Source organism: Schizosaccharomyces cryophilus (genome assembly GCF_000004155.1).
Source record: "Schizosaccharomyces cryophilus OY26 unplaced genomic scaffold supercont4.3, whole genome shotgun sequence".
In the NCBI taxonomy this organism is placed as follows: Eukaryota; Fungi; Ascomycota; class Schizosaccharomycetes; order Schizosaccharomycetales; family Schizosaccharomycetaceae; genus Schizosaccharomyces; species Schizosaccharomyces cryophilus.
The window spans coordinates 1,262,577-1,277,913 of NW_013185626.1; the positions used below are offsets into that span (position 1 = coordinate 1,262,577).

The 15,337-nt window shown below is 37.3% G+C and overlaps 6 protein-coding genes across 6 annotated transcripts; 4 read left to right on the plus strand and 2 right to left on the minus strand.

The window, feature by feature from the left end:
* Positions 1-53: 53 nt before the first annotated feature.
* SPOG_04817 (ARP2/3 actin-organizing complex subunit Arc4) lies at positions 54-827 on the plus strand (the record flags this gene model as incomplete). Its single annotated transcript, XM_013168089.1, has 4 exons — positions 54-56; positions 114-316; positions 440-563; positions 651-827. The coding sequence occupies 4 exons, from the start codon at positions 54-56 to the stop codon at positions 825-827; spliced, it is 507 nt and encodes a 168-aa protein (XP_013023543.1).
* A 329-nt stretch (positions 828-1,156) lies between these two features.
* Positions 1,157-4,852, plus strand: SPOG_04818 (pentrin Pcp1; the record flags this gene model as incomplete). The annotated part of the gene is made up of 3 exons (XM_013168090.1): positions 1,157-1,179; positions 1,316-1,337; positions 1,430-4,852. 3 exons carry the CDS (start codon positions 1,157-1,159, stop codon positions 4,850-4,852), a joined length of 3,468 nt encoding a protein of 1,155 aa, XP_013023544.1.
* A 6-nt stretch (positions 4,853-4,858) lies between these two features.
* On the minus strand, positions 4,859-6,242 carry SPOG_04819 (coenzyme A diphosphatase). The gene is made up of 3 exons (XM_013168091.1): positions 6,117-6,242; positions 5,587-6,052; positions 4,859-5,525 (listed from the first exon to the last, which is right to left on the minus strand). The coding sequence occupies exons 2-3, from the start codon at positions 5,971-5,973 to the stop codon at positions 5,016-5,018; spliced, it is 897 nt and encodes a 298-aa protein (XP_013023545.1). The 5' UTR covers positions 5,974-6,052; positions 6,117-6,242; the 3' UTR covers positions 4,859-5,015.
* Positions 6,243-6,428: 186 nt separating this feature from the next.
* Positions 6,429-11,697, minus strand: SPOG_04820 (meiotically upregulated Mug79). The gene has a single exon (XM_013168092.1). The coding sequence runs from the start codon at positions 10,677-10,679 to the stop codon at positions 6,714-6,716; it is 3,966 nt and encodes a 1,321-aa protein (XP_013023546.1). The 5' UTR covers positions 10,680-11,697; the 3' UTR covers positions 6,429-6,713.
* On the plus strand, positions 11,271-13,061 carry SPOG_04821 (histone chaperone Rtt106-like protein). The gene is made up of 3 exons (XM_013168093.1): positions 11,271-11,641; positions 11,689-12,315; positions 12,372-13,061. Exons 1-3 carry the CDS (start codon positions 11,560-11,562, stop codon positions 12,779-12,781), a joined length of 1,119 nt encoding a protein of 372 aa, XP_013023547.1. The 5' UTR covers positions 11,271-11,559; the 3' UTR covers positions 12,782-13,061.
* Positions 13,062-13,235: 174 nt separating this feature from the next.
* Positions 13,236-15,325, plus strand: SPOG_04822 (RNA-binding protein Nop9). Its single transcript, XM_013168094.1, has one exon. It carries the CDS (start codon positions 13,253-13,255, stop codon positions 15,200-15,202), a length of 1,950 nt encoding a protein of 649 aa, XP_013023548.1. The 5' UTR covers positions 13,236-13,252; the 3' UTR covers positions 15,203-15,325.
* Positions 15,326-15,337: the final 12 nt, after the last annotated feature.

A 15,337-nucleotide genomic window follows, 5' to 3' on the forward strand; every position in this document is an offset into this window, starting at 1 on the left:
CAAACAATTGCAACTTGAACCATACAAATAGAAACGAGAAGACTTACGAAATCATGGTAAGAGAGCTGATTTTTCGGGTGGAAGAATGACGGAAACTAATAAAGGTTGTCTAGTCTAATACATTACGTCCCTATTTGAATGCTGTTCGTTCTACTTTGACAGCGTCATTGGCATTGGAAGAGTTTTCGTCGGAAATTGTGGAACGACAAAGTCAGCCAGAAGTGGAAGTTGGGAGGTCATTAGAGGTCCTTTTAAAACCACTCGTTGTTTCCCGGAATGAGCAAGAACAATGCTTGATTGAAAGTTCAGTGAATAGGTACGGTTTCTACTTAGACACATAACCGAGTTAATTCAATGAATCACTTCTGATTCATTTTCAACGAAAAGCGCTTTTTTTTGGAGTGAATAATTCTGACATGGCATAACTAACCAAATGTAGCGTACGATTCAGTATCCGTATCAAGCAAGTGGATGAAATTGAGCGAATTTTGGTACACAAGTTTATGCAATTTTTGATGGGACGTGCAGAGTCTTTCTTTATCTTGCGTCGCAAGCCTGTCCCAGTATGTTATTTGGCAAGCGTTAGCGTTCTTTGCTGAAGTGCTGCTATCTCGACACATGTAGAAATAATACTAACTTGTTTTTATTAGGGATACGACATTTCCTTTTTGATTACTAACTACCACACTGAGGAAATGCTGAAACATAAGCTTGTTGACTTTATTATTGAGTTTATGGAAGAAGTAGATGCTGAAATTAGCGAAATGAAGCTTTTCCTGAACGGTAGAGCTCGTCTTGTCGCTGAATCTTATTTAAGCTGTTTCTAAGTTCTTTTTCTCTTTTATTTAGAAAAATCATTTTTGCCTTATCTTTTCTTCTTGTCTCGTTTCTCCCAACCTAGTCTTCTTCTTCTCTCTTATAAACTCACTCACTTATATATATGCTACATATATGTATCATGCACACATGACGGTTTTCTACGTTTTCAAACGTTCGTATTGATGAATCTATGAACGACTGCGTATAGTCGTAGTCCTATTTAGCAATTGCTATCTCCCTTTTCTTTTGGATGATACTTGTAACTTTTCAGCTGTTCATATGCGTCCCATTTCAACGTATAAATGTAAATGCACACACCTCTGAACACCTTTCCTACATGATTAGATTACATCGTATAAGGTATTTAGTAGGATAGCGTAATGCTGCGATGCACTAAGTCTCTTTGTTTGGGTTGGAATTTTCCTCACAAATTATGGTAAACAAAGGAAACTTGTGTTTTAGACTATTTTTTAACCTTTTTCTATTTTTAACGTAGTATATATTCATTCTTTACAAAAGTACGGTTTTGAATTCGTCAAACTAGCGTTTCCTTTGGCAGAATTAATGCATCCAAACCTTTCGTATATTGAAACGTGATCCCATGGTACAGTCTGCTACACCAAAAGACGAAACGCTGGATGACCTTCCACAGGGGAATTTTTCCTTGAATTCATTTGAGAAACCTCTGAACCTTGGTAAGCCTTCGACAGATTCAAGAGACTCATTTGCGCGTACACCTTTGCATGGCTTTCCAACCAAACAAACAAAACCACTGGAGTTTACGCCTCTTCTGAATTCAGCTAGACAAAGCTCTTCCTATCAAAGATCGCATTCAGATGAGAAAAGTCCGTATCATCGAGACTTAACAATTCTGTCTCCCGTATCGGAAAAAGCATCGCAAGAAGGCTTTAGTATTGATCAAAAAAGTGATGCTTATGACATTTCAAAATTAGATGAGAGCTCGTTTTTATCAAATGCCGAACGCACAAACGATGAGCTACCCGCAAACGCAGCGCTCACATTACGAGAGCAGGAAAAGATTCTAGAGAATGTCGGCAGAGAGAATTTTGGGTTACGTGTTAAGATTGCTTACCTCAATAAGCGTCTTGATTCTATGGCACCAGAACAGATTCGTGACGCCGTAAACGACAATGTAGATCTTCATGTGGAAAGAACGAAACTGCTTCTACAACTAAAGAAGAGTGAGCAGCTTCTTACAAAATCGCACTCGGAAAACGAGGATCTTGTCAAAAAGATTCAATTTCTTGAAAATGTTAACAGCGTCGAACAATCCCAGAATGTAAAGGTATTTATGGAAAGAATCCGATCCCTTGAAGCAGAGTGCTCTCATCTAAAAGCCCAGCAAGCAAAGTCTTCCCCAAGTCCAAATGAGAATGAAAATCAAATGAACATGGAATATGACATGAGAAGACTTGAAGATCGATATGACGAAATCAATGAAGAGCTCAATGTTGCTCAGGATGTGCTAAATGAAAAGGATGCAGAAATATTTTCGCTAAAAAAGCAACTGGAGAATATTCCCTCTGCAAATCATTCAGAAACTAAAGAAAATAGTTTTCATATACAATTACTAGATGACTTTGAAACTCTCGAGAAGAAATTTAACGATCTGGAAGATGAATTAGCCCATGTGAAGGATGAGCTTCAGCAAAAGAATAATGAGCTAGATCGTACTCAAGATATCTCAGAGGCTCAAATGCTAAGAGAAAAGCTACAAGAAACGGAGCTTCATATCAAATACCTTAATAATCAAATCCATGGCTTTGAAGGCCTGAATAACGAGTTAGAAGAGCTTTCTAATCATATAGAACACATGGAGAATGAAAAAAATAGTCTACTAATGAGGATAGAGTCACTAGAAAGCACCAACGGTGATTTGCGAGAGATGACAGCTTCATTAGGAAACCAGGTTGAGTCCTTCCGGAGTAAAAACATGTCTCTGGAGGAAAAAAATAAAATGCTTGAGTTAATGGCTCAATCTAATGATACAGAAGAGGTTTTGCAGGAACTGAATATCAGACTAGAAACGATAACGACTGAAATGGCTGATTTACGCACTAGGTACGAATTGAATTTAGCAGATTTAGAGTCTCTAAAAAAAGATAAGATGTATTTGCAATCCGAGAATGATAGACTTCGAATGGATGTTGAGATTACCATCAGTCAATTGAACCAGGATGTTGAACACGAAAAGGCAAAGTCTTCTCAGTTGTTAGAGAAATTAACGAGAACTCAAAATTCTTTGGAAGAAAGAAATGAATCTCTTGAAACTGCTCTGCAATTAAAGGAAAAAAATATCTTTCTATTTGAAGAGCAAATGCGCAACTTACGTGCTTCTGAGCAAGAACTATTGACAAAGTTACATAGTGGTCAGGAAACAATCTCTAATTTAAGAAACAGTTTGAATAAGTGCGAACTTGAAAAAGAGGAACTAAGCCAAAAGTTACGTGAGAGAATGAGTACATCTCCTTCTAGAAGCAGTAATCTTGTCGATAATTTAAATGATGAATTGAGTGTTATTCGAAGAGAAATATCTGATATTAAAGACGAGTTAGAGTTGAGCGAACAGGACCGTGAAGAAGCGTTAGCTGCCCAGGCAAAGTTGTCATCACAAGTCGATCAATTAAGTAATGAGAAACAGAATATGTTGTCCGATTATACAAAGCTAAAAGATGAGCTTCTTCAGACACGAGATCTACTTTACAAAAAGGACCTTGAAGTGACAGATTTAAACCTTAAGCTTTCGGAGAAAAGAAATATTATAACAAATAAGGAGGAATCTGAAAGACAAAGGAAAAAAATCGAATCATTTACTGAAGATTATCGACGCCTTGAAGCTGATAAATTAAATCTAGAAAAAGTGGTATATCAATTAAGCACAGCCATGCAGGAGTCTGAAGATGATGAAAACTCATTCAAAGAAAGGCTTTGTGCTTTTCTTTTAGAAAGACCATCTACAACAAGTTTCAGGGAAGTTATAAACCAAATTGAGTACTTAATAAGGAACCAAAAGCAGAAAATTCAGGAGTTAGAGTCGGAAATAGACAAGCTAACTTATGAAAATTTGAACGGCCAATTTAAGGAAAATTTTGGAATATCCGAAGCTGGAAAGTCCGCTCTTTCACCTATCGATAAACATGGAGTTCAAAAAATGCTGGAAGAATATCGTGAGCGGCTTCATAAAGAAATAGAAGCTAAGCATTCTCTAAGAAAAGAGTTGCAGACTCTAATAAAAGACAGCAAATCATATATCGAGAAGGCGAAACTGCTTGAAAAAGAAAAGAGCTATTTAGAGTCAGAATTAAGAAAAGCTAGGTATTCTAATGGCAACTTTGACGGAACACATGATGAAGAAAAAAGGCTGTTATACCAAAGAGTGAAAGATTTAGAAAGGGATGAACGGATTCATGCCCAACGCTGGATGGAAAAAGAAAACATACCATCTCCTAATGCTACAAAGAATGACCGGCAAACACTCGACTCCCTAAAAGATGCCCTTTGGTCAAAGACTATAAAGATGGAGCAACTTAAGTCGTCGTATGAAAATCTGAGAGTAGAGTACAACATTTTGCTTAAAAATAAGAAAACAGAAGATCCGAGGTACTTCAATGAGATTGATAAGCTTTCAATCGGATCACAGACTATACGGACAAGACATACTTCAGAAGTACGAGGGTTGATAAAAATGACACAATTTTTACAGTCTAAATTTCAGAGAGAACATACTCTTCGACTTGATTTAGCTTTCTCCAAAAAGTTTATTTTATTGCAGCTAACTGGCTATGAAACGTGCAACAAGCTCAATTTACGTTTGCTGCAAAAGATCGGCATCACGCCCGATAATGCAGTCAGAAAGAAGAAGCTGAGCTTCAAGAGTGTTACCATACTGATTTGTTCCATACAACGAATGAAACGAATGAGAAGCGAGTGGCAGAAGCAATTGGAAGTAAGGCAATATCTTCAAAAAGCAGCTGAAAAGGCACGTTTGGAAGCTAAGAAAACTAATATCTAAGTTATTGTGGAATGGAATGAATATATTATTAATTTATGAAAGCGTGAGGTGAATAATGGTAAAACAAAAATTCATTAGTCTTTCGTAAAAAGTGAAATTAATTATTAGTCAAGTAAAGGTAATATCGAGAAGTAACTTAAGGTAGGCAACGAAGTGTGAAATGCTAACAGATTGCAAAAAGTGTATTAGAAGTAGGTATTAAAGAATCAGGGCAAAGAGAGCGAAAGTACATGTTCAAAATGACTGCCGTTATACCCCAAATTCGAGGAACATCTTTGATGTTGAATTCAACGTATTCGAGATTAGTGTTTCGAAATTTCGCAATCTTCTGGTAATTCGGATTTAAAAATGAGGTCAAAGGAATACAATACAGTTTTTCCACTTCACCAAAACCAAGGCTAGGGAGATTATTTTGGAGCGTAAAGGCAACATAAGTATGAATTTTGGTATGCAGGTCTTTCGTTAATAACGGAGGGATTCTGTTTATATAAGTAAAGAAATTCGGAAGCAAGTCGATTTCCTCATAAGTCTCCCGTAAGGCTGTATAGTAATGTGATCCGTCAGAAGGTTCCACACGACCACCTGGAAAACACATTTGACCTGCATGAGATCGTAAATATGTTGATCTTTGTGTTAGCAGTAGACAGCCACGATGCTCAGAATTAATTAAGGGCTGTGTCGTAAAAACGGTAAGCAAACTCAGTTCTCTGTAAGTTTCGAAAATGTGTACTTACCATTAACACAGAAGCAAACTTTGTAGGATTGTAAGGAGACGAATATTGAAGATGAGTCGGACGTCGATGAAGTAGCTCAGCCTGCATTTCCAATGATTTTTCATTTAAAAACCCATGCTCGTCCACAACCTTTTCCCTTGCAAGCTTTTGTAGTGCTATCTGTTCATAAGATTCTTCTGTATGAATTTGACCATAAGAGTCAACCTTTGCTCGTGCCACAGATGTATAGGTTCGTTCAGTACCATGCGAATTCCTTCCTTTCGTTTTATTTTTTCCCAAAAAAGTAATCCCTTGCTGATTCCACGAATAATTTACTAAAAAGTTTGGCACGGTCCGCAGCCGTAGAGAGAGGCGAATGTTCTTTATAGCTTTGTTTGGGAATTTCATAAGTAAATTTAGACTTTTTCAAATCAAATTGGGAAATTCCTTGTCTAACAAATCGTTGAAATGTATGACTTCTAGCAATCTGATGGTTTTCATTAGCAATTAATAAGTCAAATAATTTACTACTAGTAATTAAAATCTCTTACCTTAGATGCTAAGTACGTGGTAAGAAGTTCAATTATAACTTTCCTAAACATAAAGAAGGCAAAGGTTATTAGTTACCCGAAACATTACATTGTAGCAGAAGTGTTCGCAATATCACCTACTGAATGAATTCCAACTGCGAAAAACATCATAAGAAGTGTTTGAAATATATAATTGGCTTTTCTAATACATTATAGATTACATCCAATTAAACTCCCTTGAATATAAGAAGTTGAATGAGATAGTCTAGTAGATTTGGCTTTATTTGGTTTCCATAAATGAATTTGTTGGCACTATCTGAATGAAACGTAGGAGCTAGTAGATACTTGAATGTTTTCATGCATTCATAGGAACTTCATAAGATTCTTCTAATTAACACTAATGTACAGTGAGTAGAGTACATCTACCCAAAAAAAAAGGTAGGAATATTTAAAGATTGCAATATAGCCAAAAGTATAGGAGGTTGATATCGAATAAAGATTTACTCCATTCTCTCATTTTCTCAAAGAGCGATATGTCTGGCCAAAGTTGACATGCAACAAATTTAACTGCTCGATAGGATAAACAACCTCCTTTTTAGTTCACAAAACCCATTTATTCTAGATTTCCATTTTCGTCTTATGTTTAGTTGGCGATAGAGTTGGATAGAAGTCGTGGGATTTTCGATAACTGTATTCACATTCCAATACATGTAAATACTCTTTGTATTTTATGCTCTTTTCATATAGAAACTTCATTTTCTTGTTCCAGTTCGATAGCGCTTTTGAGTGATTCTTTGATCCAGGACAATAACAGCTAAGCATTTTGTCATGCACATTTTGGAATTCGAGACAGGTCTTAAGGAGGGTAGGAACGGTACGACGATAATTGTTGACTTTTTCTCTTAAAGGTCTGGGAATATCTCGTAGACCTTGCATATCCGTAGATTCCCAATTTTGTATTTCTACTAAATCTCCAACGTAGGTAACTGTACCATCAGCGGAAGTGTAATGGGGTTTTTCTTCAGCTCGTCGTAAAATCGGGCCCCAACCATATTCGGTATTTGTGACATTTTCAGGAAGTGGATGACAGGATGCCATCGCAGCATTAAAGTTAAACGCATGGATCCATTCATTCAATACGAGAATGTTGCTCACTTGAATAAGGATGCTGCATTCACCAGGAATACTAAGCGTAAAACAATTGTCTTTTCTCGAGGTGCATGATGATGGTATATTGACACTTGCAAAAGTATTTTGTAAATCAAGTTCCTTGTAAATAGTACCATGTTTTTCCCAAACTTCAGGGTTGTAAAGGTCTCCAGAAGCAAACATAGATAACTTGTATATATACAGCTTTCCCTGGGCAACTTTAGCATAGCGTTGACACCAAGGACCAGCCGACCATTTGCCATTCTTTTCGGGAATTAATTTTTTGTATAATAATAATCCTTGACGCAACCAAGGTAATTTCTCGTGGGTTTTCTCTTCTTTCATATGAATCTCATAATTGAACATTTGAAAATGTGGTCTTCCGTCTATCACGTCAGGTTCAGGAAGATCTATAGTTTTCGTTGCAAAAAAGCCAGCATTTTCTTCTGTTAATACATAGGATGAATTTTCTTTAAACGCGTCATTTTCGCTGGCAATATTCGGGTCTGCTATTTTCTTCTGTGGTTCTGCTCTGCTCAACAATTCTGACATTAAAATCATTTTATCCCGTTGTGGACTAACATGGCCTCTAACTTGATTACATAATTGTATATAAACAGCCTTTGGTACTTGGAAAGGATTAACAAGAAACAAATCGTAAAATTCTCTAAGCATACACTCGAGAATAAATCCTATCTCTTGAGGCATACTATTCCAAGAGGCACATAGAACTTTAGCTAAAATCGTTTTCGATTTCCCATACTTCCTCCATTTTCGTCTTTGCTCAATAGGAACAGCACACACAGCTTCAGGGTGGATTAAAGGCTGTATAACTTGAAACGTTGATTTCACAAAAGTCTCTGCTGATGTGAAATTGTACATTCGTCGTCTAGTGTTTGTTTCTTTATGTAATCGAACCAGGGATTTTAAAAGCTCCAGAACTATATCTTCAGTTAAAAACCCAAATGTTGAGTTCTGGCTTAACCACTTAGTAGCAAAAATGCGTATAAGTCGTGAGTTCAAAAAATCTTCAGAACCATAGTATAGATCGGGACAAATATTTTGAAAGGCCTCGTAAAGACTCATATTTTTTAGATCGTAGTACGAAATAAAACTCGAGAAAACTTCAGTCTTATTAGAGAAATAATTTACGAACCAATCAGTGAAGTTATAGGATAGTAATTGGTTTTGTTGTAGATCCCATAGACAGTGAGCAAGTTTCACAGGATCAGAAAATCTCGAATCGCTGCAGACTTGTAATAGAGGAAGGTAGGATATATCTGGGATATGCAAAACACGGAGAGCGCAGTGAGGGACTAAAAACCTTTTGTTTTCGTAATTATCTATTTCATCCGTTTCTTTAACGCTGGATGTAGGGGTCTCATCGTCCTCAAACTTCAAGTCCAAATTGTTTAATGTTTCAATATCATAGATATCGTCACCTTCATCGGTTGATTCGTCCATAAACTCTTCCAAAAACGTTTCTTGTATATCCATGGTCTTGAGATCTGGATTCGCAAATAACTTATTTCCAATTTTCTGTGGTTTAGCTCGAACACTTCGTAAATTTCCCATTTTTTTGATTTCTTCAGCGATTCCGTTCCAGTCTTCGTTTTCGCGACGAATGTTATTTTGTAATTGGTATAAATAACTTCTTTCATCGTAACTAAAATTCTCATGATCTTCTTTTAGGAAATTTACAAAAGACTTAAGACCTTCTGGGGTGTCTGGCGTTGAAAAGATTCTATCCCGTCGCATAAGTTCCTCGCATAAGTCTATTTCAGACAAAGAAGCATAAAACGTTACAAGAGACGATTGAACAGTGAGTATTCTCTCCAGGGGAGCTTTAAGATACCTTGCAAACACAAGCGCAAACTGGTATTCAGCATGTTTCAGATCAAAAACACGAAGCAAATGCTTCGCAGTTCTGCAAAAATATAGTCTATCTGAAAGGCGTTCTATAAGATATGATTCTGGTTCTGTATTTTCATGGTCAGCAGTAAGTATACACTTTGGCTGCAGAGACCCTGCTCTCGTAGGCTGCTGTGAAACCTCATTCTCTTTGTCTAAGTCACTTTTCTCGGTTAGAATATCATTTGGAATATTTTCCTTTTGCAATTCCTTCAAAGCATGGTTTTGAATTATAACCTTATCAGGGGTTACCGGGGGAGTCAACTTGGATATTGGTTCGATTTCGTTCTCTTTAGAAGTTAAACCTTTGGGTTTCGCTTCCTTAGAAAATTGAGGGGTACTAGCAAACTGTTCAGCTAATGAGCGAACATATCCCTTCGGTGGTGTTGCATCGTCTGTATCAATATCATTCGGTATAGCATCTAAATCTCCCAAATTGGTATCTTTTGTATCATGCTTCATAAAATTTGATGTTTTTTCTCTAATTGCCTGCAAAAATCTATGAGAAGCAGTCTGTTCTTGCAATATGTCTGTTTCGGCAGGTTTCGCGGGTTCATTGGGTTGATTCCTGGATGCAAATTTTGTGAACACATCTCTAATTTGATTTACTTTTTCCGTAACAATGTTAGAAATTTGATCGGGTCGGTTAGTCTCCATTTGTAAGCCATTTTGATTGACCTCGGGCATCACATCTTTCCTCTCTTCATTGCGACGCCTTGCAAGTTCTATTCTGGCACGAACATTTGCTCCTGAAACTTGCTGTTGTATTTTTCGCCGAGCAGATAAACTCAAGGTACCGGATGGATAGATTTCATTCGGGAAGTTGGACACAAATAAACGAGGCTCCGGAGTAATGTTTCGTTTTTTTAAGGGTTGAAGATCTTCAATATCATCCAATTCTCTTTTCATAGATCTGGGGCTACTATTGGCACTTCTAGACTGTTTCTCTTCATTGGCATCTTGTGCCATGTGAGAAGAGCTGCTTACGGGAGCACTAGTAACTCTTTTAGCTAACGAGTCATGATTCGGTGATTTCTTTCTAAATGTTAATGAAGCTTTGGGGCTTCTCTTTCCATCATATAGAGATTTGAGCTTGTTTGTGGATTTCTTAGTGGGTGCATCAGCGTTGAGCACTTGTGCAGTTGACATGAAGGATGCATGATTTGAGGGTTCAAGGTGAGAAGTACGGCGAAAGTTAAGAAATTCTTGAAAACGCTTTGATCTTGGCAAGCGTTTTATGCCAAATTTGCTATGTTCACTTAATTCACGTTCGGTGATTTCAACATCAACTTCGTCCAACTTCGACGATAGCAAGGGCTTATCTTGATGGTTTTTGGTTAATATGTCTTGATTTTGTTTATAACGATTCAATGCAGTCGCTGAAAGCAATTTACTTCCTTTGCTTGGATAAGGTGAACCATGAGACATTGGATCGAATTTTACACGGCCATCCCTGCAGGATTCAAACCCAGCCAACTTTTCAGTAAAACTGAGATGAGTCGGGGACGTTTCTTCTTCAAACATGGTAATGTCTGTGAAAATTTCCAGTGACTGGAGCTGACGTTGATCTTAACTTGAAGGCTTGAATTTGCTTGGTTGAGTTACACGATAAGTCGACGACTTCAGATGCCGAAAAACAATGTGAAGCAGATCTTATAGAAAGAAATATTATATAAATGATTCAATGATGTGCATACAGACGGTCCGGTTAGTCTGAATATAGAGAATCTCCTATTAATCCTCCGGGTACAACGCAAATTCGAGTCTGCAGGAATAGTCTCCTTTTATGGAATGGGGAATGGTGAAAACTAAGATATGTTTTAAGGCCAACTATATGTATATATCAACAAACAATGGCTCTAGCAATTTTAAGTCGACATAAACAAACAGCTGTCATCCAAGTGAACGTAAATAAACATTGGCTGAAAGAAGACAAAAGCGAAAAGACAAGTACTTTGACGAATCATTGAGTCTATTTAGGTTTTTCCAAGTAAGTTGATCATGTTGATTCTCAATTCTCGCAGCGGACTCCTACGTTCATTTTCACAACTTTTATAAAACGAAAACTTTCACTATATTTGATTATTTGTAAGTAGTAGGATAAAGAAAGTATTTTTAAAGGAGTAAGGGTATTCCGCCAGAACGAATTACAAAATAACGTTTTCAACCTCCATTCTTTTGAAGTCCATGATTAGCTTGTCGAAGCATTTATAAATCTTTAGATTAAATTGCATTCAATTTATTGCTCAAAAGTAAAGATGATCCCATCCAAATCACATAGTTGACGAGAAGAACTTCGTGTCTGAATGGGAAGTATGGAGGAGAAGAATCCAGTTGTTAGTGAGCGTACGATATTAAGGCAAAGCACAGACCAAAAGGAAATACTCTAGAATACAGTGGTGAAATGGATACGAATTTTAAAAAGAGAATAATAAAAACATTTTCTAAAGATCGACAGTTATCACAGAATATTTTAATTGAATGCGGTACGAATGAGACCTCTGGCGCGTTGTAGAAGGAAGCTAATATGAAGAGCAAAATACTGGTTTATGTTCATTGATAGATAGTATCTGCACCTATTATGAAGCACCGGCGGTTAACAGCAAAAAATCAGAACCTAAAGAGGCAAGCACGAAAAGGAAAAGTCGACTCCAAGGCGATACTGGAGACTTGGTTTATGGCGTCTCAGGACTTTCGTTTCAGTCGCCTATGAGAAAGCGTTTTGACACATATATATACGAGCGTGGTATCAGCATAACTATACCCGGAGAAGAAAATTTAGTGGAATTATGGCTACCTTGGACAGATATTCATTTCGTTTGTCACATACCTGGTCCTAGAAAAGCAAATGTTCAGAACAACATAATCATATTTAGGAAAAGCAAATTCAACAATAAGTCGGTTTTGGAGAATTCAAGCTCAGAAGGAAATGAACCCATATTTTTTACTGCACCACATTCTTTGGAAAAGCTCAACCTAGTAGAAGGCAAACGTTCGTTTACTCATTGCACAAACTCATGGGATATCTTTAGAGATTTATTTGAATATATAGGGATAAGCATCGTCGCCCCATCTCAAGAGGAATTTGTATGCCCTGTAGCTCAAACCGGGGACAATGGAGTCTCTTACGGGGTAGAAGCAAATCACAAAACTAAAGATGGTATGGTTTATCTGATATAATATGAAAAAAAATTGCTAACTGGCTACTTTTCTTAGGCTACTTATATTTCTTAAAGAAAGGAGTTCTTTGGGGATTTCGTAAACCCATATTGTTTATCGATATATCAGATATTCAAAATTTTTATTACAGCAGTGTTTTGCAAAGAACCTTTTCAATTAATTTTGAAGTAAGAAACACCATCATATCTTTTGATATGATCGATCAAAGCGTTTTTCAAGCTTTGAATCAATACGCAACAACTCACGGCTTGATGGATACTAGCTTAGCAGAAGAAAAAGCAGCACCTCCTACTAAGAATCCCACAACCTCGTATTTAAAAGAGGCTGATGACGACCACGAGAATGGGTCGGACGATAATTATTCTGACACGGATGGTCCGAAAGAAGAAGAACAAGAAGAATCAGAATCAGAAAATGGCAGTGAAACTTTGGACTCAGATGGGTAATGCATTTGGAATGTGTTCATCAATATAGCTCCTTTTCATACTTTCATTTCAGAAAGTGTTTTAGCTATAGATTAACGAAGTTTAGTCTTTCACGTATAAAGAGACTTTTTTCAAGGAATTTAATCTTAAGGAATAAGTTGGAAGTAAAATACTATTTTTTTGTTAGCTTTCTTTCCTTTGCTACTGTATAAAGTTCGTCAATTATCAGAGATCATATTTAAAGTTCTTTTTTAGAAGCCAATACTTTTTTAACACGATTACTCGACCAATTCCATTTACAGTGACACCATACAAAATCCAGTCTTTCAATTCGAGAATTCCTGTCGTTTTCACGATATACTTTCATCGTTTATTTACTATCGTATTTCAACGTATTCGTTAAAAAAATACTGGAATGCAACGATAGCGTAATTCAAATGAGACTTGGAAATTTGAGTAGGAAAGAGAACCAAAACTAAAACCAAAAACAGGATGCCGAAAAGAAGGAAACAGCGTGGAAAAAAGCAGTCTTCAAAACAGAATCCTGGAACAGATGAGGTACAGGATCAGGTAGACAATCAAATTCCTTCAAAAACAGCTGAGGAAGGATTCGAAGAAAGTGGATACAAGGTCAATCCTTACACGAATGAGCCTGTGCAACCATTCCTTGGCGCATTGGATCCTGAAGAAGAAAAATATTTTCAAGAAGCAGAAAAGGCTTTTGTTAGTCATTTTACGCGTGATAATGAGGAGACACGGTATTTTATTGATAGCGTTTATCGTGAAGTAAAAGGAAAAGAGTTAATAGTTTTGAATAATGTCTTTGGTTCCAAGGTACTAGAGCATATGTTTCCTTTGGCAACACCTAGCCAAATTAAGTCTATCTTCTCGTCTCTAAATGGTCATTATTTAGAGATTACACAAACAACGTTTGGATCTTATGCCTTTGAAAAGCTCTTAAGTCACATGGCAGAGATTGTTGATCTAGAATGCAGAGGAGCTTTGGACAATGAAGAAGAGATGTTAGAAGGAGAAGATCAAGTGTTCATCACGGCAGAGTCGCTAGTGATGTTTATGTGCAACGAAATACGACCTGATTTCTCTGTCCTTATCAATCATAAACTTGCTGTCCACGTACTGCATAAGATCCTTATGTTATTAGATGGATATCGATTTATCTACACTGAAGGTCGACGCGAGTCCATGGTACGTATACGGGTCCCTGAAACTTTCCCTCAATTTGCACATTCCATCATTGATAGTGCAGTGGAAAATTTGAGTGCTTCAGAACTGCGTAACTACTGTGTGGATCGCTATGCTTCTAAGATCATGCAAGCATTTGTTCGCATTGATTTTGAGCGTGCACAAAGTGGAAAAAAGAAAAAAGCTGCACCGCTGGCTGATAAATTGCTACTTTCTCCTGATAACAATCTGAAAGAATTACCTTTTCTTGATACTCTACTAAAAGACGAAGCTGCATCCCGTATTTTAGAGATCATTGTTGAAAAGATGCCCAGTTCCCAAATTCCTAGGTTTCGGGAAGCCTTTGAAGGCCGCTTTTATCGGCTGTGTGTGCATCCCATTGCTAATTTTGTCATGCAACAATACATTATGCGACTTCCTTTGGAAGAGCTCGGGTATGTGGTACAAGAGTTGAAGCAGGGCTCCGATAATGTGGTACGTAAATCTTCCTTGGCAGTCTTGAAAACTCTTCTACAGAGATGCAATACCCTTCAAGCCCATCAGCATGAATTGGCCTCTTTAATTTTTGCTTCTGCCGTGGATGAAGGAAAGAAACAAAACATAATACCTACCCTTTTGCGCTCGAAGCACAAACGAGATGTCAACGATGCTGATAAGAAGAGGAAACTGGTTAATAACATGCTAGGCGCACAATTATTAGAAGAGTTTCTTAACGGTCCTAAGGAATATATTCAGGTCATTCTTGATAATATTTTGGAACTCCCTCGTGAACAGCTTCTGGAATACTGTCAAGAGACGGTTTCTTCTCATTTGATTGAAAAAATATTGGATTGGCCAGACCTAGATTTCGTTTTTCGTAAGAAGTTCCTGAATATGTTTTCGGGTGCCATTGTGGAATTGTCCGTATCGGCGCCGGGTTCTCACATCGTTGACAAGCTTTGGAAAGCTTCTCTTGGGTTGCCTCTTTACAGAACTCGCATTGTTCAAGAACTTGCCCAGGGTGGTGACGAAATCAAGTTTGACTTTTATGGCAAAAAAGTATGGTCGAATTGGAAAGTGGAACTGTTTCGCCGTGCTCCAGATGAATGGTATCGTTTTATGAAACAGGATGAACCAGTGAAACGAGTTCATGAGAAAGCTCGCAGTATGCCGAGTACGTCTGCAAACGCTCAACCACTCCGAAAGAGACCAAACATGGAAGAAAGTACAAGTGAGACAGACAAGCGTGTCAGGGCTTAGTTTGTTGCAAACTCACGAAAAATTACAACTTTATTTATGCTTAACTCGGAACTAGGTTTTTTTGCTTATAATTTCATTGGATTTTGGGGTGTTCATAATAAATACTACGATTTTGATCATCGAAAGTTTGTATAT

Excerpts from the sequence above, each read along its gene's own strand:
- SPOG_04820 (XM_013168092.1), bottom strand. The coding sequence starts at position 10,679 with ATGTTTGAAGAAGAAACGTCCCCGACTCATCTCAGTTTTACTGAAAAG.
- SPOG_04822 (XM_013168094.1), top strand. The coding sequence starts at position 13,253 with ATGCCGAAAAGAAGGAAACAGCGTGGAAAAAAGCAGTCTTCAAAACAG.
- SPOG_04819 (XM_013168091.1), bottom strand. The coding sequence starts at position 5,973 with ATGAAATTCCCAAACAAAGCTATAAAGAACATTCGCCTCTCTCTACGG. Across the intron at positions 5,526-5,586 it reads AGTTTGCTTCTGTGTTAATG|CCCTTAATTAATTCTGAGCA; the intron begins GTAAGTACACAT and ends TTTACGACACAG.
- SPOG_04821 (XM_013168093.1), top strand. The coding sequence starts at position 11,560 with ATGGATACGAATTTTAAAAAGAGAATAATAAAAACATTTTCTAAAGAT. Across the intron at positions 11,642-11,688 it reads GAATATTTTAATTGAATGCG|AGCAAAATACTGGTTTATGT; the intron begins GTACGAATGAGA and ends GCTAATATGAAG. Across the intron at positions 12,316-12,371 it reads AAATCACAAAACTAAAGATG|GCTACTTATATTTCTTAAAG; the intron begins GTATGGTTTATC and ends TACTTTTCTTAG.